This window comes from Molothrus ater, chromosome 1, assembly GCF_012460135.2.
Source record: "Molothrus ater isolate BHLD 08-10-18 breed brown headed cowbird chromosome 1, BPBGC_Mater_1.1, whole genome shotgun sequence".
Classification (NCBI taxonomy): domain Eukaryota; kingdom Metazoa; phylum Chordata; class Aves; order Passeriformes; family Icteridae; genus Molothrus; species Molothrus ater.
Genome location: NC_050478.2, coordinates 104,477,257 through 104,501,640, shown reverse-complemented (window position 1 = coordinate 104,501,640; position 24,384 = coordinate 104,477,257). Strand labels below are relative to the sequence as shown.

At 38.4% G+C, this 24,384-nt stretch overlaps 1 protein-coding gene across 2 annotated transcripts; it reads right to left on the bottom strand.

The window, feature by feature from the left end:
• Nucleotides 1–3,300: 3,300 nt before the first annotated feature.
• On the bottom strand, nt 3,301–22,700 carry METTL4 (methyltransferase 4, N6-adenosine). 2 transcript variants are annotated; one of them, XM_036378625.2, is made up of 9 exons: nt 22,610–22,700; nt 20,729–21,242; nt 19,956–20,018; nt 16,398–16,764; nt 14,212–14,281; nt 12,227–12,401; nt 11,906–12,012; nt 11,218–11,306; nt 3,301–5,079 (listed from the first exon to the last, which is right to left on the bottom strand). In XM_036378625.2, exons 2-9 carry the CDS (start codon nt 21,215–21,217, stop codon nt 4,934–4,936), a joined length of 1,506 nt encoding a protein of 501 aa, XP_036234518.1. In that variant the 5' UTR covers nt 21,218–21,242; nt 22,610–22,700; the 3' UTR covers nt 3,301–4,933. The 2 variants fall into 2 exon arrangements, with proteins under 2 accessions (XP_036234518.1, XP_036234519.1); XM_036378626.2 differs by having other exon boundaries at nt 3,301–5,076.
• Nucleotides 22,701–24,384: the final 1,684 nt, after the last annotated feature.

Sequence of the window (24,384 nt, the reverse complement as noted above, 5' to 3'; positions counted from 1 at the left end):
ATGTGGCAGGCTTAGACCCAGAGCCGAAAGCCCAGGCTCTGCAGCACATCAAGAGTTCAACAGGTTGAATAAAAAATGCTTGTGAGTAAAAAGCAACTTTCTTTAGAAAATTTTCAGTCTACTTGAAGAACAACCCTGACAAAAAGGTGATAACCTCAACTCCTTTATGCCAGGAAGGAAAGTCCTCAGAGCTAGGCCCAGCTAAGTGACCCAGCCTCATTAGAACAGCTCTGATGTCATTTTAGTGATGTCAAGGCACATTGAAGCTGCCAAAGAACCCACAGAACCATGGACCTGCCCAACCCCCTGCAGGCTTCCCATGCTTCTGAGATGTGGCCAGGGTCATGGGAACACACCTGGGCAGCTGCTATGCTGTTCACTTATCCGTGTCCATGTTATGCTTCCAGAAGATTACAAAGCAAAAATATATCCATTAAACAGCCCCAGGCAAGCTTTCAAACCATGCATGGTATTGGGACATCTCTAACCAAATAAATAGTACCTTTTCCCCACAAACTGGTAACATTAGGACACTGACAAGTAGAAATATGGTGATATTAAATTTCTAGCAATGCACATATTGTTGTTATTCAAAGAACTGTATCCTAGTGATTCACACACTGTATACACTGATTCTCTCCAACAGGTCAGCCTTACCTGCACACACACAAGCACATACACAATTCTGTCCACAAAAAACTGGCCGACCCAGCCATGGAAACATTGGAGGTCAGGTAGGGGCTGGGTATAGGGTCTTGGCAACCTGATCTGGATGAAGATGTCCCTGTTCAGTGCAGGGAAGTTGGACTAGATGACCTGTAAAGGTCCCTTCCAAATCAAACTATTCTATGATTCTATGAAAAAACCTGCCAGCTGGGACACCACAAGACTTCTTTCAGCAACTGGAACATACCTCATATCCCTTGGCTATTCTCCAGCCACCTTCCATTCTCTTCTTCTTATGTCCAATCCAAAATAAGCAGTAGGCAAGTCTTTATTGGTGTGTTGAGGCTAGTGAACAAAATTATCAAGGCAGAGTAGCATTTATCTCCTGTAATTTATAGCTGTTTGTGTAATTTGGAAATCTATTTTTAAAAGTCAGCCCTTTGCTGCTGCTGACACCTATCCAAGCTGAATGCTATGAAGAGGTATGACCTCCTCAATTACCTCACTAACCTCACTTCTTTAATTATGTTTAATCTTGCAAAAGAAGATTTGCTGTTTCCACAGGAGCACATGCCTAGCAATCATTATTCCAAAAACATATCTTACTGGTATAATTCTTTTTACTTCACAGAAGTTTAAAAATACAAGTAAAGGTCATATGCTAATTTGACATTTCAAAATCACACTCAAACCTGAAGATTCATAAAAGTTTGATTATGACACTTGATGTACTCTATGTATAGAAAAAGCTTAGAAATACTTCTTTTTGTAATGCAACTGAGTTTTTTTGCAATAAGACATAATATTAAAAGGCTTTAAATAGTAGAGAATACCTAGCCAAAGAAGCTTTACCATTGTCCTGCTAAGACAACAACAGATGTACCAAACAACATACTTTCTGAAAATTCTTGAGTAATCATAGTTGTCACTTCTCCAAGTTGCCACAAGTATTTATAGCTTTAAAAACCCTTTTAATTTGTGAATGCTTTAAGAAAAATACACACTCCACCATTTTTTTAATTTGAATGTGTGAGAAGAAAATCCCATTTAAAATGGGGGAAACAACCTTACAAAACCTTAAGAACACTGAAGATGTGCATAATACCTAGGCTGATACTTATTAAATACACCTTTAGTATCTCATTACCATCTTGTATTCCTCCATCCTTACCTTCTCCCCTTTTCTTTCATTTCTTACGAACTTTGTAAACTCTTCAGAGCAAGTTTGTTTTTTTTATACAAGGCTTGACACAACAGAGAGCATTTTTCCCTCTGAGCAATTAACATATACTACATAAAAGGAAACCAGATCTTAAATTATCCTGTTATATTAGCTAGTTTCACTCATCACTGATCTTTCAGCATGCTGCAGATTCTGCCTCAGAAGAATCTGACAGACACTGAACAATCTGATGGCTGGTTAGGAACAGCTGGGGTCTTGGAGAGCTAGAAAAGTGTAAGGAGCTATTTAAATTATGAATTCAGCATAACAGGCAAATAATTAAGTTTAAAAGATGACCCTATCACCTCAAACTATCAACTGTTAACACCACCACGAGATTTCCAAGTTAGCAACAGTTTTCTCCTCCAAGTTTTCTTCTCCTGAGAAAATGTAATGGTTTCAGGTTGGCTGCAGACGTGTAACATCACTTCTGTCATATTCACAAGGTTTTATTCATGGCCAGAGCAGTGGAAAAGCAGCAAACAGGTGTCCAAGGCATAATTTTGTAACTATTTAGGACAGGATCAGATATGACAAGTTCCAATCTTCAACTTTTGACTTAGCCTGAGCAGCTTAGAACCTGCCTGCACAAGTCCTCTACATACAAGCCATACTTAGGAGGCTGGATTTCCAGGTGCTGGAAGTAGCTGCTCAGCTGCTTCCATTTAGTGGTGAACACAGTGATGGCAGGTTAACAGCTGGGCTTGATCTTAGAGGTCTTTTCCAATCTTAATTATTCTAGGATTCTAGAAAGCCACTGTTTGCAAAGGGACTCCACAGAAAAGACAAATTAATCAGGTCATTAATTGTTAAACAGCCTAAAGAAGGTTATTCCCTTAGAAGGGTTCTGCTGCTTAGCTCAAAGGAGAAAGGTGGTTTCTTGATCTTTAAGATTGTTCATCTATCTTTTAGCTGGAATTAAAATGATAATCTGGAGTTGTTCATAGCAGCGGATGTGGAACAGACAACATTGTCATTTCTTGTATTGTTTTGTAGAGTACAAAGGGAAAACAAGATAAGTGAAGCAGTTATCATTTATTACATGCTTGAGTCCCATATATCATTTAGTACTGGATGAGAGCATCTTGGGAGGGCAGGGGAATTCTGACTAGGAAAGCAGAAGTTCCAGGTAGGGAATGTCTTCTAAAACTAAAAGCAAATAAAGAACCATCTATCCCTTGTAGCTGTAGGTAAGATTGCTTATATACTGACAGTTTAAAAGGCAGACTAAATAAAAACATGCAGCAAGAAACGTTTCCCTGGGAAACTACTTCCACTATTACGTTATTTACTTATTTTGAGTATATGTTTAACTGTTGGGGGAGGGAGAAAAAAGCATTTTCCTTGCTTTATTAACTCCACTGCTCCAATAGGCAAAACATGGAATTGAACAGTAATATAGAAACTGGAAATAAGGCACAAGTTTTCATTTTCATCTTTATTACAAAATTATCAAAAAATACTCTGCTAACATTTTGAAGTTAAACTTAAAAAAATCTTCACAGCTCACCAGGCTATCAAGAGGGAAAATGAAGGAAAATAAATTAGGCAATGTATTTTGTTCTTCATTACAAACAGTCAGAACTCAAGAACCTGCCATCAGGAAAATCAGTTTGTCCAGCACCTCTGCCTCTACTGCTATAAATGAGTAAGTAGCAGAGGCCTCATTACATTTTCTTTATATTTTTCAAAGTAAATCTAAGCACAACAAATGATACATAAAGTGTACAATTCTTTAATATTTTTTTAAAGGGATCATTTTTTGTTAGCTGAAAAATACAGCTCACTAGCATGGCTTTATAATGTTCCAGAACATAAGGAAAAAATCTTTTAAAAAATACATATAATCTGTTAAAATTTCAGAATTTTTAAGATGTTGAAACTGATCATTTACAATGTAGTCAAAAAATTAACACCATATACACAAAGACAGAATTATCAATTGTTTTAAAAGTATCATTTTACATAGAATATGGTCAGTTAAAAATTCATAAGCCAATATAAGCACTGCTCCTTTTATTTTCTCTGAGGCAGACAGATACATACAAATATGTAGCAAGATACACTGCCTTCATAACTATTTTAGTTCAAAATCCATTGTTTTGCAAAAAAAACTTTAAGAAAACAGGCATCATTCAGAATTTTTTACTTCCATTGACTCTTGAAAAACAATACAATTCTTTATTATAATTCTTTAAAAATAGCACAAGCTACAGTACAGCAGTAGCAATGTGCTATCAGCTCAGATTTGATAGCTGCAGTGAAATTACTTTAAAATATCTTTCTTTTCTTGAGGTTTTAAAAAGAACAGGGATGAACTTACACTCTAACATTGTTGGCAGATGAAAAATTATTGTTTTAACCCACCATATTAACCTGATGGGTTAATATGATTATTCTTCAAAAACCAAAAGCCTATAGAACCATAACATGCTAATTCTCTAGGGTCATGTTAAACATTGACCAAGAAGGAAAACTGCAGAGTAACTAGCCCAGTTATGCCAACTTTTTACCAGTTCACTGTATGGTCAAATATGATTTTGGGGTGGCTGACCACCAGGAATCACCAAAGAAACCCCTGGTACAGAAGAACATGTGTGCAAAGCAGAGGGAACATATGTTAATGATTTTGGGGAAATTAGTACTATCAATGTCAATGCATATGTATGTAAAATACAGAATATAAACAGGAGCTTTCTCTATAATCAACATACACAATATTTCAGAGAGGATACTCCCTCATGTACCTGGCCAGATAAAGAATGCCTGCTTCTTAATGCTACACTGCTATTAAGGAGTTTTATCTTCACTGATTTTTGGTAACAACATCAGTATCTAAATATGTTCAGATCATCAATATAAGGGACCACCTTGCACAGAGGGGAGATAGCATTAAACAGGTATCTTGTCACTTAAAGAATTCTAACCAAAATGCAATTGGTTTTATTCCTGTTACCTTTAGGTGCACCATCAGCAATAAAGCTAAGTTCAAGAGTCCCCTGGGAAGATGTGGAATTTCAGAGGGTAAGATGTCTAAGACCCAGCTCAGTTTTCATTCTGCAGAAGAGTGAAATAATCAATGTGCTGAAACTTCAAGACCTCATTTCCCCAGCTGGTCCAACCAGGCTGTAGATTGCGAGCAAACAACTCCAAGCATTCCACATCTGGCTTGATAAACTCTGCCAGAACTGCTGTGCAAGAGAAAAAAAAAAAAAAAGAGAACAACAGTGACAATGGTACAAACAATAGCAAAAAAGTAAAACCTCCCCTGTGATGCTGGCAGACGAAAAAATGAATGTTTCATTAAAAAAGGGAGAGACAGCAAATTAATTTCAGAGGTTTCATCAAACAGCTGGACTATTTATAGTGAGAAAGTAATCTTAAATAAATGCCCTTGAGATTCTGAAAAATACTGTCAAGGCCTTCAATAGCCTTGATTTATTGGTTTTCATTTAGAGAAAGGGAAGGAGGATTTAGTTCAGCCTCTACATAGATGAATTCTGCATTTTTTTTACTAATATCAACCAAACACCTCCTAAAACCTCACTTAGCTTCAATAACATGGGGGCAATACTTATATATATAAATAAATAAATACATAACCCTTTCCTTAATTAAGAGCACACTCTCTTTTCCTCTGTACCTTAAAGGGGATGAAAGTATTTTTGTAATGACAACTGTTAAAAGTAATACCAGTTAAATAAGTATAGCACTAAAAGAGCTATAAAAATGCAGGAACTATTTTTTTCCCCAATATCAACCTGGCAGCTGAAGAGATATTTCTATAACTGTTACTCCTATTCAGTAACATAAATCTCAAATTTCTTTTAAGTTAGGCATTTTTGCTGCCTAAATCCAAATATAAAGATGCCTGTCATTAACATCAACTGTGTCACTGATCATGACTGGCATTCTTGGAGTGATAGAAAAAGATCTTGCATCTTGCTTGAAAAGTATTATTGCCAAGAGTTTATTGTTAAATGTGTTACTTGTCATATAGAGCCATTTAGTCTGTGGCTGGTTTTAGCAACTCCTTAACTAGGCTTCATGAAATGGCTACAAAGACATTGTGTACAAAAACATGAGAAAAGCAAAGGGTTAAGGAGCACCCACCATAGAGAAGGCAGAAAAACTGAAAAAATTATCTATACTAAAAATTGAACGTTAAGTTTTTTGTTTTGCTGCTGAAGATAAAAGAGGAAAAATTACAGAAACATATCCCTCTCCAAAGGATACTTTGGTCATTTTTAGATCAGATCTGCTAGTGATTTCTGAATCTCTGTCACTTAAAAATACAACTCATAAGGCCAACATTTTGCTCCTTCACTCAGTCTCTTCAGATATGATCACTGCAGAAAGCAAAAACACATCCAGGCAACATACACCGAAGTATGAGAGGAAATGTTTTTTCTTTTTTTTCTTGGTGCAATCCAAGTACTGACTTTTTGCATCAAGTTTGCCAGTCACAGATACCCCATGTGAGACTCCAGCTGATCAGGTCATGGATTGCTCCTGCTACAGAAAGATGAGCACCCACTTCACTTTCTAGTGTTAACCAACCCAAGATGCATTTCCTACCCTGCGTGATCACCTCTTCCAAAGCTCCAGTATATTAAAAACTTTTCTGTAAATATTTTTAATGGGTGTTTCCAGGCTTTATTGTATTTTGGCATGGTGTAAAAATCTATTCGCCTTCTCCCAATCTTTAACAAATGTCACATGAATGCCTCAGATGGGTTATCATCAAGGCAGCTTTTAATCTAAAAAATACTGCTACCAGAAGGAATCTTATTCCAAAAACCTGCTTCTTTTAGAGGCCAGATAAAATGTTTAAACAAATCTAGCATTTACAGAGAAGAATCTGGGAAGTTTAGAGGAAAATGTACATTCTGACAGAAAACTCACACACTGTTTGGTGTCGTGGGTGTTTCATCTAATTAGACACCACTTATGAGCAGTTGCTTAATATCATTTTGCAAACACATCATAATAAAAAAGTGGTAAAATTTATTGTTCTTTTCACAGCTCCATTAAGATAAGAATTTCTTGTGCTTAATTTGCTGACAATTTGATCAGAGGGCCAAAGCACCTCTCCTAGGAGGACAAGCTGAGAGTTGGGGTTGTTTATCTTGAAGATGAGAAGGCTCCAGGGAGACCTTATTGTGGCTTTTCAATGCTTAAATGGGGCCTGTAAGAAAGAAGGCAACAAGCCTATTTTAGCAGGGCCTGCACCAATAGGACAGGGGATAAAGGTTTTAAACTAAAATAGGATCAATTCAGACTAGATATAAGGAAACAATTGTTTACAATGAGGGTGCTGAAACACTGAACAGATTGCCCAGAGAGGTGGTAGATCTTAAAATTCGTAAGTTAAAAATAATCATCATAGCATTAGGTTCAGTAATCCAAAGCTGTTTTAATAGACACCAAAAACTTCCATGCCTAAAAGAACAAATCTGAAAAGCACACTTCAACCAATCTCACACACTGGTTCAGAAAGCAAAAAAGGGATAACCAAGAAACCGATCAGTTCAGCAGAAGCAGGAAAAGTGTGCCAGTCTTTCTATCAATTTGGTTCTAGAATTTAAAAAGGAAGTTGCAGGAATCTCCCTTCTCCTTCTGGCAGAGACAGCATCTTTTTAAACTTTGAGGGCTTTTTAAAAAAAACAGACATATTACATATAATTTGAGATCACATTATAGTATGATTCTTCATTGCTAGGTTGTAGGCATTTACATAATCACATCAGGCAGTAACTTGCACTGCAACAAAATTACCATATCAAAAGAGCTGAATTTTGTTGGCTTAAAATCTCATTACATTGGTTTCCTTCAAATAGGAAAAATCAGTGTTCAAGTCACAAATTATGTCTTCTTTGTTAGACCTTTCTATCACCAGTAGGCTATCTTAACACACATGGATCTGATCTGCAACCCTCAAGCAAACCCTTGGGTTTTTTTCCTCTGAAAACAGCTTAGAGGAGTTCCATCAGTAGAAAAATTAAGTATTGAGTTTTTCTACCACAGGAATAGATTGAAAAACAAAACCCAGAACACAATTACTTCTATCCACTTACAGATACCACTGACAGGAAACAGGTTAAATAGATGATAAACAGCCTGTTCTTTATCACCTGCAGGTGTCACAAACACCAAGACAGCAACTCAGATACTTATACTTGAGCACCTAATGCCCTAGGACACGTGAAGCAAGCACAAAGCCAGCTGGCAGACACAACAGCTCCAGAAAACCCATTTCATTCTGAAGCACAATCCAGTGTCCAGGCAGGAGACTTGACACAGCTGCATACTCCTAGTCCCAGACACGTATTGAAGATGCATGCTCCTAAAAATGTTTAAATGAGCTAAAGAATTATCTTTGAAACAAGCGACATTTTTTGAACTTCCACTGCTTAAAAAGCAGGTTCTGCATTGACAAATTGGATATATAAAGTGAAAATAACTGTCTTCTTTTTCACTGCCTGATCAGTGAGCCATGCAAAGCACAAAGCACAAGTTATCTCAGTTTAAAATAACCCTTCAAAAGAGTTTGCAACTTAGAGGTCCTTATTGCCCAATTTGTCTAAACCCTGGACCAGAAAACGATCTGAAATCCAGCTCAAAGATGGCTTTACAGCACTGTGTCTTTCCTGAACTTCAAGTTAAAGCTAGATGCTGATGCAACAATCAATTAGTCTTACAGCAAGGGCTCACAAGGCCCATAAGGAAACAAAAGGCATTTACTTCTTTTAGTTCCAAGCAAACCTTTATAACATGGCCTAATAAACCATCATTGCTACAGGAGGAGGGACTTCCCATGACTCCTCATTGCACAGTTCTGCTGAATATATGCAAATTGGTTAGAACATAGCCAAGAATTAATTCCACTGCTTTTAGGCAAACTCCTAGACAACAGCATTATTTTCTGACAATAAATGCATATACTTAAAAACTGGAAGAGTAATGGCTGTAACAAGAATAATTTATAATACAGGAAAAGGAAAAAAGGTGATGTGAAGTTATGTAGAACTTCATATATATCTGTAACAGAGTATCTTTTGTGCTCTCTAAGAACATCATTGAATTGAATTAGGAAGAAAACCTGCTGTTATTTGAATCAAAACCTGGAGTAATAAAATTTGATTTCAACACATTTGCATAAAGCAGCTTAAGTACATTTACAATTACATATTAGAGCTCTAAGCATTGAACACAACACATGCATCACCAAAAACCCCTACAGTTGCAATTTCATGGTTAAATGCACTGTAGGAACACAAACATCTCTTTTTGATGGCTTACTTTAATTTACATCTTTCTCTTCCCCCAGAGAGATAAACTCTTATAATCAGTCATTAAGTGGCTACATATGTATCAACATACAACCTTTATTGTTGTAATAAGAAACAAAGTGCCAGACAGCATCAGTAAATACTAATATTTTTGGCTTTGTTACTACTTAAACAAAGCATAAAGAATGTGTGTGACTCATCAAGTGTCCTTCTCCCCCCTTGCCAAATATCTGCTTCTGTTCAAATTTCTTCTGAACCCCTCTAGCATGTACCTCAGCTGCTCTCTACTGGCTGCTTAAGATCATTGCCTGGTCATTAAAGCGACACCTTGTACAGCACAGAAGTCAAAGCATCAGCAATCAGCTTTTGCTTTACTGTCTACCTTTTCATTACATAACCATATTCTGCACAGACCTGCCAAAAAAACCTGTAGGATATACGTGGATTTTCACAAAAACTTTTTAAATCATTCATATTGCTCCAAGCAAGTTCATTTTTTCAAAGAGAAATAGAAATGCTACACAATGTTATCAAATCCCATTACTCAACTGAAGACTCAAGGAATACACACAAGAAATTAGGAAGGACAGTTTCCTACAAATTCCACTCAGGGTTATAATTTATAACATATTCTCCAATATGGTTTCTAGATTCTGCCCTACAAAATAATTGTTCCGAGGACCACTGTTGCACTAAAATTTTCCATAATACATCCAAACTGCTGGTTTGCACCCTTGGATGCCTCACAAGTTTCCTGTTTGTGTCCAAGTTTGCTGATAAGTATTGGCTTGCTAAAGAGACCCCAGGTGACAGCCTCAAAATAACCACCCCACTGTTCATTAGCTTAAATCAATACATATACCCCCTGCTGTAGCCCTAATTCTTGAAGATGTGGCTTCAGGATGGCACTTTTTTCTTCTATTTTTAGCTAACCAAATTATGTCCTTTCTACTAGTTTTTTAACAGGTGTGTATGTATATATATATATATGGTAATTTAATAAATGCAATCCCCCAAACACAGATTTTAGAGCATCCCTGGAGGTACAACAATTGCTCAGATCAAAAGCAGTTCTACCCCTTGGGAAGAGAAAAAGGAAAGCATATCAGTGAAGCAAAGCATGACACCTCTCCTCTCCAAGACCACTAAACATTTCTTCTACCTGCCTTTTCTGATGTGAATACAAAACACCTGGAATATTTGCAGACTCACTGCAAGCTTCCCCCTTAGTGGAGGATGAAATCGATTTTGTGAGAGGTATTAATTATATTTCTTACCACAGCCTTGTAAAGTTCTAAGGTGCTGTAATGATGAAAGAAATACCACTTTCTATTGACAAAACTAGTAGAAGTGCTTCAGAACAATTCTTTGGACTAGCTCTAAAAAGCTGAATTTATACCCACGCTAACTGGCTGGCTGGAATTACTGCAGCAGTTTCAGTGAGTGAAATACAACTTCAGTGAGTGAAATATAACTCCTCAGAAACAAGCAGGGCATGCCTTATTTTTTGCTTCTTATTAGCAATCTTAAAACAGTTAAGTTTTTGGATTTAAAGGCATAATTTTACTGCTTGCATATAATCAAAATCAATATAATCAAAGGCATGTAATCAATTCATGTATATATATAAACATTTATTTCAGGATGACATAATAATGAAAGAGATTTCTGCTTTCCTATTTTATGTATTCCCAAAGTTCTCTCCCTCACAAGGTGCTTTAGGTCATTTGTCACAACGTCATATATGAAGTATCTGCAAAACTGTTTTTGCAGCATTTAAAAGATAAATTTTGAAAAAGGCAACATTTTTTCTATGTCTACCCAAAATGTTCATATACTACTTGAAGTTCTGGTTTTCACATTAATTTTCTGAGACCGAGACTGAGGTGCTTCAGAACACTTTTAGAGGAACCACAAGTTCTGTTGAGTAAAATTGCTTGACAGATGGGAAATTAAGGCATTTCTAGATACACCCCATAATGAGGCATTCAAGACCACTGTGCTACAGAAACATTAGGCATAAAAACCAAAACATACCAGCAAGAGGAGGTTTATGTGAATGCAGACTGCAGGGTATGCTGACAATTAACTGATGCTCGGGAATTGGAAGAATACTTTCAGATTTCCTGTCATATAAATCAGAAAAGAAAAGAAACATGAGAATGAATGTTACCCAATGTGATGCTACAGCTCTTGCAGAGTGATTTCAGATGGGAGATAACACACAGAATGCTCATTCACAAACTTCAGGGAAGTCCAAGGAAAGTTAAATGCTGCTCAGACATAATATATAAAATGAGTTTATGAAATCATTGGGGCTTTGGCCAAAACATGGTTTACAATAGCCATGTAGAGCCACTGAGAACAAACAATGCAGTCCTGTACCACGTCATGTACGGAACAACAGCAGCATCCCCAAAACAGCATCAGCCTGTGCCAAGGGCTCGTGGTCCAAGAGAACCTGTCAGCAAAGGAAGCCCTGTCCACAAGGCTTTTGTCCAAGAGTTTCCCAAGACAGCAGATGCAGGAACAGATGGGGGTTCCATTCTTTAGTCTCACTAAGGCACTCCCTTACTCCAAAGCTAATAAGGCTATCTTTAGGTCCACAATCAGCCAAGAGATTTTGGGACATTATACTGTATTATGGGTAAGTGATACATACAAAGGGAATCCTAGCAGCTGCCAAAAAAAAAAAAAGACATTTACCATAAATATCCTGACATACCTTAAATCTTCCTTTACATCTCCTTGAACTCTCCCCAGTACGAGAACTTCATAGGGTTTTTTGTGCAAAGAATCCAAAGGCAACACAAATTCTCCAGCTGTAGTAATCTGACACAAGAGAGTTAAAAATACACAGTAGAAAATTTTAATATCCCATATTTTTCCAAGACCTCTTCCTTTATAAAAAGAAGGAAATGATGATATCACAGCTTTCAAATACCAAAGCAAATGGCAGTAAATACACAAATTAGAAGAACACAATGTGTCATAGTGCAAGTTTTCTCAGTCTCCAAGAAAGTAACAAAATAAATTAAGAACTTACTTTTACCCAGTGCCACTCAGCAAGTGTTTTCACCGACCAGTGAGGAAAAAGTTCATCCTTAACAAAACGTAAGTGCTTCTGTCTGTTAGTCACCCACATCACTACAAGACAATTTGGAGCAGCTAGTGTTGGTACTGGAATCTGCTTTATTTGCCATGAAGACAAGTAGCTGTACCTATGCCAATAAAGTGAGAAAGCAAATTAGCATATACCAACCATAAAAATTGCAGAGCAAAACAAATGGATAAAAAAATTACACAGACCAGTCACTTGAAGAATTATCTCCTGACAATCTAAGTCATAAAAATAGTTCAAGACTGACACCCAGTGGACAATTCTGAGAGATCTGATATAAAATCATTAGTGTATGTACATAAGTTTTACTGAGCAGAACCTTGAACTATGTACTTCCACTATGCCTTGAAATAAAGCACTATTAGTTGTGGCTCTGAAGTTTAGGAGCCCATGTTTCTTTTCATTTAAGAACTATCAGATGTAACTCAATATTCTCATCTTTGTGCCAGAACAAAGCTATTTATTGAACAGCTTCTTAGGCAATGTAACGCTATTCACTTCTCATAATAAACTCTCTTCTGAATGAAAATGACAAATGAGTCACACTAATTTGAATGGCAAGAGAAGAGGTCATTAGAGATAATAACTTCTCCAATTATTTTCACAAGTTGTTCATTTTTTTAAATTATCAGCCATGGTAGAATTTTTCTACGTTATCCAAACCCTTCTGCACTTTTCTGAGCTAATTGAATGCTACACTGGTGAATCCAGGATGCTTTCCAGATCCTGTCCTGTTCTACCATTTTTTTTCATGATGCAATTCTACGCTATCAACAGACTGCAGCTCGCGGAACCTACACATTGCAGCACCAAAAATATTGGCACACTGCCTAATGAAAATTGGCAGCCACCATGCAGGTAGCCAGGACCCTACACAATGCTACAGTGAGAAACAGTGAACAAGGATAAAATCCAAATACCTCCTGGACTGTCTAGAGGAGAAAATGTTCACCTAGATGAGAAATGCTTCACAATGATTAGCTGCCAACAAGATAATTATGAGCAGCGATAGCTTCTCCACTCTCTCCCTTTATTATATAAGGGAGAAAGGATCTTGGTGACTAACTTATGCTCGTAACTACAATTATTCTCTGAGTACCTTATATACTCAAGAAAGACACTTCTGAATGAGAAATGTCTCATTTGAATGAGAATTTATAGAGGTTTCTGAAGGGCTTTCAAAAGAAAGCCTACACATTAGTCTCTATATCTTCAACTTATGTCTTCATAACAAGCATCAAAAGCCACAGCAAACTTTATTCTACAAAGCTGTAAGACCATATTTCCTGTCTACCCTTCTTTCAAAGAGATACAATTCTATGGTAATCAAGAGGACTCCACTAGCATAAATATGATGTTACTCAGCAGTGGAGGAAGCCTATAAAAATTTAAGTTAATAACTTCATAAACTACAGTACTCAGAGTTCTTATTGCACTAGAGGATTTCACTGCTGCATTATCATGTTCTTCTGAACATTAGACTGAAGCTTGAGTTACACCTCAAATTAAATAAAAACGCACTCAAACTCCTGAGGAAGATTTCAGTCCTGGAAATACTTACATATTTATCTAGTTTTATGTCCACTGAAGTAACCCTATTAATTACAAACTAATATGTGCATGGTCTGGGCCCTACAGAACAGCTGAATCCATACTTTCTTTGTAAAGGGCTAACATTCTCTCAGCATAATTTAAGATCTGCTCTTGCAAATATCTTCTATGCCAAGTATCCAACGCATTTCAGTGAAATACCTAAGACAGTCCATAGATTTGAAGTGTGAAAATATTCACAAGTTTGAGCTACAGTCTCACAGTTATACTGGTTGTAGATTGGATCAATATATTAAAATGTTAATTACCCTTTGTAAGCTACCATGACAAAGTTTGTTTGATTTTACTATAAAACATACCTGTTACTCCTTTTAACAGACTTGTTCTCCCATGGTGGATCGATCACAATTACATCAAATTTTTTCTTGTCTGGCAAGTAAAATTAATGAAAAAAAAAGCTAAATCAGTAAAGTAGCTTTAAAAATATCTATGAGTTAAAACAGATATATAGCAAAACTGCAAATTTCTTCTGTTCTTTCCAAATAAGAAGTTAAAAGACTTTTGACATGCCTGTTCTAATTCAGATAATCATATCCAGAAAATTCAATATTTTTAGGCTGATTACCTAAGGAAAGGACTTTCATGTGGTCTGTGTCAGATCCCTCTAAGAAATTTTGAGGATCTTTAGGACTTTCAGGAAAAAAAAGCTAGCAGAGTGCAAGTCTCAAAAATAAAAATTTTTCAAAGTTTCCCAACAGAAGCTATGCAATAAGGCACCCAGCTGAGTGAAAAGCTACAGCCCTGAATGCAAGATTCCTGTCCTGTTTGATCTTTTATCAGGCCAACAGGGACATGCAGAGCTTCAAGCCAGCCCTAGAAAACTGTTTTGCACTACTGGAGGAAAAGAGAGACAGATAGTGTATGAAATGGGAATCAATGAAGAGTAAAAGAACCGAAAGAGTTTTCATGGGAGAAGCTGAGTTTACTTTAGCTGGAGGATAAAAAATACAGAACAAATCCATGAAAAAACAGAACTCCCCAATTTTATTTCTCCAGAGAACATTTTTGTTCTTTCATTTAGTCTGACAGTAAAAACAACAGCTTAGTATCTGATGTTCATGAAATGTGATTACTACATATTATTCATTTAACACTGGAGGTGTTATCCTCAGTGGACTGACCAGCAAGAATTACTTCTCTTTTGGCAGGTGAAAGGGAAGAAGAAAGATAATAATTAAAAGGGACAGCAGATTTACTCAGGAAAAAAGTCTACAGTCAGGGCATTATGTTAACATTCACTGTTGTTTATTTCAAAAGCACTCGCTCAGATTTCTTGGACTGCTCTGTAACTCCTTGGAGAATCTTACATGCTCCAGTGTGGAGAGTGGTAGCAGAATGATAATAATCTTCTTTCTTTCCTACAGATGAAAACAGCTTCCAAGCTAGATTTTGGACTTCAAATGCAAAATTACTATTTAGATAGTAAGATTCTACCTCCTGAATATCTTCTCAATAAAAAACAAAATTTAAAAAATCGTAACATCTAAATTACATATGCTTCCTCTCTTCTCATGTGCAATTAAAAAATCTAAAATTACCGATTAGAGGGAAGCGCAGTAATGCCCAGCTCTTGCTCACAGGCAACATCTTTCCTATAAGACTGTCTGATAAACCCTAGCTGTGACTGATAGTGATAAAAATAATAGTAATAATAATAATGAAGGCCAATTTGAAAGCTAATGGAATGGCACTGAAGACTGATGCATGCTGTCAGCTTAGGGCTGGGGACAGTGGCTTGGATAGCTTTTGATCTACTTTTACAGAGAACTTGATTATTCTAAAATCCCCTAATTTCCCTGTCACTGATTTTTGCATAAACCAATAATCTCAGCTGTGAAACACAGCAGCTGAAAAGTCAAATCATGGTTGCTACTGGTGGTCTTGCTAAAGTGATGTTGCCCTCCAGTTCGGTGCAACAGCCTCTCAAACTGTTACCTTCCCTGGGGGATACTGGGTTTTGTTCCACGACCTGTTTATTCCAATCTAAAAAGACCCTGCCACTGAACAGGATGAGTCTGTAAATGAACATTTGCTTTATGGTGCATTATCTCATCCCTCCCCCCTGGTCTAATCTAGCTAAAAATCAAGACAGCAGACCACCACTTCAGCAGCAGCATGGACCTATCTATGCTAAAGGCTCATCCTGTGGGACAGGAACCCAGCAGAACAGCTAATCCCAATTCAACGCGTTTACATGACTTCTATGCTGACAGCGGCTCAGAACACACTCACAAACTCCTGTATTTTGGCTGAGACTTTTAAAGGAGCCTCCTGGAGACAAATAATCCCTTCATAACATGATTTCCTAGCCACTCAACATTCCTTTGAAAGTCCTTACCTATTTGTGCAAAGTTAGAAATATCACCTTGAAAGCCTGCAACAGCATTTGCTATGAGTGTAATGCTGTAGCTAAAATATGTTCATTGAGTCCTCTTGACATTACCTGCCCTTCTTGGGCAGGAGAAAAACACCTAAAGATACTTACAGTTGAGCAGGGGCTGTAAACATGAAATATCAGATAAGAGGAAACTGCTTCTTGGTGGCACTAAGTATTTCTGCCCCATTAACACAATTATCTTTGCACAGTTTGAGTTGTTTTCCATAACACATGAAAGCAGGTCCTGCTCTGCATTGGAGGTTTTCTCCTCTAGCACATGTACAGCTTGATGGTCACTTTCATTAACAGCTGGAAACTGCTTTGCCATTTCACACAGTTCAGCCAAGCCACAGACAATGTGCTGAGGAACATTATTCTTCCTGCAACTGAGTTTTGCAGTCGTACGGTGAAGAAAACCACTTTTGAGTCCCTCTTGGACTAAATCCAAAGTCCCTTCCCAAATGAGCTTCCTGACCTGTATGGGGACCAAAAAAAAAAAAAAAAAAAAAAAGAACGAAAGGAAAAAGGAAAAGATCTTTCAAGTATCTACTTGACCAGGGAATGCAACAGAAATCAAAACATTTTCAATCTGCAGGCAGGGAAAAGGATCCTTGCCAATTACTGAGATCAAAAGCTACAAAGGCATTATAATAAGGTGTGTGTCTTGGTCTAACCCCCGCTGGCAACCAAGTACCACACAGCCATTCACTCACACCACATGCCTCCCAGTCCCTGGTGGGGAGAAGAATCCAAGGAAAAATTTTAGCAAACCTCATGGGCTACTGTAAGATCAACTTAAAAACTGAAACTAAAAAATTATTATCATTATTTTAATTATTGAAAAGTGGGAGAGAGAGAGAAGTATGGCCCAAGAGAAACAACTGACGCACAGTAAGAACACCCACCACCTACTGACTGATGTCCAGCCCATCCCCTTAGTAGCAAATCCATGGCTCCTGGCCAACTCCCATCGTTTATATAGTGAGCATGAGATCCTATCCATGGAATATCCCTCTGGCCAACTCAGGTCACCTGTCCTGGCCATGTTTCCTCCCAGCTTCCTTTGTGCACCTGCTTGCTGACAGCACAGGTGAAAACTCCTTGATTCAGGGTAAGCATGGCTTAACACACTGATGTTTGAATTGTTGCTGTCAACATTATCCTCATGCTAAACCCAAAATAAGAATATTTGATGTTTTCTGATCTATCCTGATCAGACTGGAAAGGACAAAGCAGCTGCACCTGGGTGCAGACATTTGGGCAACAGATCTAGCTTTAGCATCCAATATGTTAACTCTGGGGCTTTTTAAAAGTCTTAGGTTTATTTTTCATTTGCAGCACTCCCACTCCATCAACTCTGCATTAGCTGTCCAGCTACCAAGCAGAAAACTAACTCCCAGCCAAAATCAGGACACCGCGCTGTTGTTGGTTTTCATTTTTTGGTAAAATTACAATAATTAGAATGCTGGAGAAAGAAGGAGAGAGAAACTACTGAATAAAACATTTCAGACAACAGATGTGGAATATCATTGTTTCAACCAAACACAAATTTCAAAGCAATTATGTGAAGTTTAATTTAAAATTCTAATTTAATTTCAAGTTACTGTGCCCATGAACATCTTTTTAATTAAAATGTATACTGGGATCTAAAAATCGGTCATTTTCCACATTTCAATTCACTTCATAAAACAACAGTTTATGCATTTTACAGTCATACAGAAGTACCATCAGTAAATCAAATTAAAGTATCAGAACTCAATTTTTGCAACTTTTCTAAGTGGCAAACATGTCAAATAGCCTGTTAGTCAGTCCAGGATGACATGAGTCTTGGATGTATTTACACTGTCATGCACCTACTGGGGAGTCAGCATCTCCCCTTCACAAAATTTAGAGACCCATTTTATTCCAAATCATGGAGCCTTTATGAGTTTTGATTGTCTGTGAGGTGGGTTTATCCATTTGTCCATTGTCAGTTACAGGGGCTTTATTAAAGCCCCTGTAAAAAGCCATTATACTGTGGTTTCAAAAGCTTCTGATCACAGAATCTTCAAGATTACAAGAGGGTTTTACAAAATGCACTTTATTACAATTCCCAGATTAGTGGAAGGGGAAGAAAAAGATTTTTTTTTTATAATTTAATAGCGCCACTCTAGATATCAGACACTACAGAGTCATAAATTTTTAGTACCTAGGTTTGTGATAAGAAAAGCTCATATTGCTTCAAGAGAATTAATAAACATATCTTCAGAAATTATACCTTCTTACATGCATGTGTTAACTCGCAGATGGACAAAGTCTCTTGAATATGAAGCAATCAAAACAGGAGTTTTAACAAAGGGCTGCTGAAGGAGTTTAGCATATTTTGTACTGTTCCCTATGTTGACACTGACTGAAATTCATAAATGGATTCAACAGCTGAAATTCATAGATTCACTTGCAAAAACAAAAAATTGCGGTTGTTTGGGTTTATTTTTGGTGAGTCTACAGATATAAATAAGTGTCAAAATAATCTGGCTTAACTTGCAGAGGTATAACCTTTAATAACACAAATTTAGTAAAGACCCAATACTTTCTAATCTGTGAATGATACAAGAGGCTAACTGGAGTCACTGATTTTTCCAAACTCTGTATTTTCCACATATTCACCAAATATCACCAAATATCACCAAAGTTACACAAACCTCCAAGGCATCAAACTTCTTTTTTTAATTTCTTTCCTTATTTCTATTGTTGAATGATTTTTTAGCCTTTGTGTTTTCATACTCATGTTGATGCTGAACTTCAAAGTTTTCTCCTTTAAGGTGATTCTGCACATGCACAGCTTATTCACTAAAATAATCACAAGACCTCTACACTGTATCAGCAAGTTTACACAGGCACATGTTTACTACAAGACTGTTGCCATATAAAAGAAAAAAGCGTAGCCATCTAAATGTAGTTCAAGCAGAACAGATTTAAACAAAAAGCCCAGTATGATTAAACCTTTGTCAAAGGAAAGAAAGCAAGTGTAGCTCCTAGTTCAGGTTCACATTACTATTTGGGAAAGCAGTAAGAATACATCAAACATTACCTACAGATTGCATTTCTACAATTCCTACTATGTTTCAGTGTAATTCAGTTGTATCTTCATCAGTACACAACTGACATAGGCATACAGACTTCAATTCCAATTCATTCACAATGTTTTAGTAGGACAATATAAAATGTTAGAGAAAGATTTTTTTTTTTTTTCAATTGCAGAATAAGATATTTTGAAGCACATTTGTCACAAAGTGTTGAGTAACTCCAGCACAGTGTCCTGAAACACTGAAAGCTGATCTTCAGAACAGGTTATGCTGCCAATTTCAAATCAGCCAATTCCTAATATTCAACTCATCACCACACAATGTTCAGTTGTCTCTAACAGTCCAAGTTACTTTGTGAATGCAGCTTCCAGATCTTCCTAATGTCTCAGATGCAACTTCACATGTATCCACATAGAAGATCTATGCTGTAAGCACAAATTCAAATGAGGACTGGAGAGATTGACCTTCCTTTCCCTTTCCTTCTTTTCACCAGTGGAACAAGCTACAAAACCAGAATTTGTTTGCAACCACGCCCTCCACTCGGCACACGCCCAAAGTCAAGCAGCAAGTCCTTGCAAAATATACATTTTTTCCAACTTACCTTTGAATGGTATTCCAAAGCATCCAGTTCACCTTGGTTGAACACACATTTCCTTTTACGTTTCTGCAGAATTAGCAAAAACCAACAACAAAATCCATATCATTCCACAATGAAATAAAAGGGGAAAAGACATCAAACATACCTGAATTACAAATGAACTCTAAAAGCAGAAGAAAGTTTCCTGTTTTTCTATCACAAGTACAAGTCAAATAAGCAAAAAGATCCGAAAATACCTAACCTGCTGCAGGCTTTCACAAGGTACATAGGCTTAAAGCTGTTTTAAATTATTCATGGCACTAGGATCTGAAGGCACCTAGTGCACAGTTGGTGCTCATGCCTCCTTTGGGCCCATACTAAAAGTTTCAGCTGCCAAGGGCAGTTTACCAATTAGAGAAAAGAATTAACTATGTCTTCATGATTACATTTATTGGCTTAGACAAGTGACTCTTATTTTCTTTTGTCCATATGGAACAGTACTAAACAACACTGAAAGTAAATTCATGCTGTCCCTCCCAACTTGCTAATCTGCACAATCTCAACAGCTACCACAGCTTCAGACTGTGTACCTGACCACAACCAGTGTCAGGGGATTTCAGGAGCAATCCACTGCTTATGAGACACAGAATGCACATTACTGAGAAGGGACCCAGGAATATTCTCGAAAGTTCCCACTCTTCTACACTACCTAAAAAGACTCAGGTATGCAAAACAGTATTAGTAGTATATTATTTATCAAGGGATTACTGTAATTTACTGTGTTACAGATAACATACCTTCCTAGCAGTGGCAAGAGAATCTCCAGTGTCACTCTTTGCTCCTTCTTGGTATTCCTCTCTGCTGCTGTTGGCCTTTATTTCTGTCAGACTCACCTCAGGGCATCCCTGACACAGCTGCTCCTCAGGAGCCGCAGCTATATGGGGCTTAGAAATATCAAAGAACTCCTCCCGAAACACGTATCTCATTTTTGCTCTTTTACCTTCTGTTTCTACGGCATTTCCAGGACAGTAAGAAGGACCGTCGCTTGATGGGGGGGTGGCAGCAAAAGCAGAAATACTGTGACAGTCTTCGGTAGATGTGGCAGAAGTATTGGGAGTGACGCCACCAGGGTGTGCAAAGGAGTCACAGATCTCATAGCCACACTGGTTGATGAAAGACAGATGATCCACAAGCCATCCCACTGTCAGACGATGTACCACAGACATCGTAAGTCCCTTTTCAGGACGAAAAATCAGCTCCCTGAAACCATGGCCTTCACCAACCATTTGGCCTTCCTGGAGCAACCTCCTCCTGTGGGAATTTTTATAAGAATTCACTTTACAGAATTATCACTGTTTAATAAATTAGCACCTGCCTTCTCACAGACATTTCCATGCCCACACAGGGCACACTGTTGAAACTCCTGACTTCAGCTGCTTTTCCCATTATGTTCATCCCTATACCACTACTTTTTTTATAGCAACTAAATTTTACACAACTTCTTTATACTTTTATACAGTATGCACTTACTCTTTTTAACAAGTCAGAAAACAGCTCTATGACCCATCAATTAAGTCTAACACTATATGGTATGTGTATATATCTATACACTGTATATACACCACATATACATGCATTTACACTACATGTCTTTACTATATATGTTACACACGTGCTATATAGACTACATATATTCTATTTATATGCACACGCTATATATATATTCACACATGTGAAAAATGCCAATCACTTGCTTTTAAAATTTTAAAACTTTAATAGTAATAAAAATGGTTATAAAAATAGCAATATAATTAGAGTAATAATTATTTGGACAATTTGGATTAGGACAATATGAGACAATAGAAACAAAGAGTTACGGATGTCCAGGTACCTTTTCCTGGGCAGCATAAGCCCGAAAAAGGATACACGTTAATGAAGGATTAACCCCTAAAAACAATAACCTGTTGCATATTCATACACCTCATACATGACACATAAACTCCATTCAAACACAGGATTCTGTCTGGCCATCGTCAACTTCTTCCACTTAATCCTAACTGGCGTCTTCATGGCTGAGTGAGGTGGGAAGAAGTTACCGAATTTATTGCTCTCTTATCAGGAGAAACTTTCTCTGAAACATTTAGGTGTCCTGTGGCTGCTATCTCGCTACAAGTTCCTTCTTTAAAAAAATATCTTACATAGCATAGTTTCTATTTTAACATTTTGTTATAACATAAAACTACATTTAACACACTAGTTAAATGTGTTAAGAAAATTAATACATCATAAGTTTCTAACATAACACATATAATATTCATTTTAATATTTACAAAAAGCCAATCATAAAACATGCGTTTTTCACACACATAAACACACACATATATGCACATATACACACTATAGTTATATATACGTGCACATACTGTATCTACACACACACACAAATATATATACACATATACGTACGGAAATATAGATCACTATGACGGCACCCAGGAGCAGTAACACAGGCACAAGGGCAGGGGCAGCCGCGGCCCCAGCGCTGCTGAGGCCGGGCACCGACTCCCGTCCCCGCGGGGGCACACAGGGACTGAGAGCTCGGGCTTTTCCCTAGGAAAACTCTCGGCGGCTGGAGAAAAGCCCGGGGCTCGCCGTGGCAGCGCCTGTCAGACACTCACCGTGGGCACAAACACGTCGCCGTACGGCCATAGCCCTTGCCCCGAACCTTTCCGGGGGTGGGAGCCTCCTCCGCTCCGTTTCCACCGCCCCCGGTCCCCGCCCGCGGCGCTGCCGGCCCGCGGCCCCGCCGTGACGCAGTTCCGTGTGACGCTCTGGGCCACGTCCGGGCGGGCAGATTTGAAATTGCGAGGAGGCGGCGGCGGCGCTGGCGGTAACGGCAGGGCGGGGAGCGGGAGGGCAGCGGCACCACCACCACCTTCACCCCCTGGGACAAGTGTCCGTGCGGCGGCGGTGAGTCCCGGGCTGCGGGCTCGCTGCTGAGTGCCCCCGGTCGCCTTCGGTACGGTTTAGACGCGCTCTCAGGGCGAGCGGGTGGAGCTGCGCCCAGCTCTGCCGCGCTCTACGCTTTATTGTTTTTTTTCTGCTGGCGTGTTGGCTCTGGCAAACTGCTCTTAAATCTCTGCCCAAACTCTGCTCTTTCAGAGTCCTGGCTTTTGTCAGCAGCAGCAGGACCACGGCAGTGACAGAGCCCTGTACGCGGCACTGGTGAGGCCGCACCTCCAGCGCTGCGGCCACTTCTGGGCCCCGCAATTCATGGTGGGGCTGGAGCGTGTTCGGAGAAGGGCAACAGAGCTGGGGAAGGGTCTGGAGCACAAGTCCTGTGAGGAGCGGCTGTGGGAGCTGGGGGTGTTTAGCCTGGAGAAAAGGAGACTCTGGAGAGCCTTATCACTCTGGAACCACCTGAAAGGAGGCTGAGCCAGGTGGGGATCGGCCTCTTCTCCCAGGCAATAAGCGACAGTACACGGTCCCAAACTGCACCACGCTTTGGTGGGACAGTTGGAGGAATTCCTCCACAGAAAAGGCGATTACACACTGGAATGGATTGCTGTCATGAGTGAGTGTGTTAAGCTTGCTCAAACAACCACCACGCCTGCTCAGCATGGTGGTGGAGTCAGTGTCCCTGGAGGTGTTAAAGGAAAGGCTGGATGTAGCACTTAGTGCCATGGTCTAGCTTACAAGGTGGTGTTTGGTCATAAGTTGGACTTGATGATCTTGCAGGTGTTTTCCAGACTGATTCTGTTATTCTAGAAGCTAATTGCTTGCTATGTTTGTGAAAATTCATTCTCTCTGTGGCTGGTCTCAGTTAAAGTAATGGATTAATGCAGATTCTTCCCCAGACACAGTGAGAAATGCTGCCCTATGAATTGAGCTTGAGCTAAACTTCTGTTGTGGTTTCTGAGCAGTGGAACTGGAAGCAAAATGAAGCAACATTTTATATTAATAATGTGTTTTGGTAATGTCTGTAATAGAGGGGTTTTTATTAGTTATAATTCAGTCATTTAAGCCTATCCCACAAATAAAGTAGAACCTCTGTAGAGGGAAGAAGCAAGCAATTTTTTTGTGACTTTGTTTCATGAGTTCTGTTTACTTCAAATTCCCCCTTAATGCCACAGTGGCGATAATGGTATTAATATTCCAGTTTGATTTATATTCTGCATGCATATTCTGAAGAGAGCCATAATATTATCTCAGAATAGGTTTTCCGGTTATTATGCTATAATACTGGGATATCAGTTGCAGAGGAATGGATAGGCTTCGAACAAGCGGCTCAGGAGCTGATGTACAGCAGAACTGCTGTAAGCAGTATTTTTGTTCTCGTGGTAGTGTGGCCTTTTTCCCAGTGGACTGAAATGAAAAATTTCTCAAGCTCTTTTGCTTTTAGAACATGTAGGTTTGAAGTGGCCAAATATAAAGAAAGGCAAAACAGTAGGTT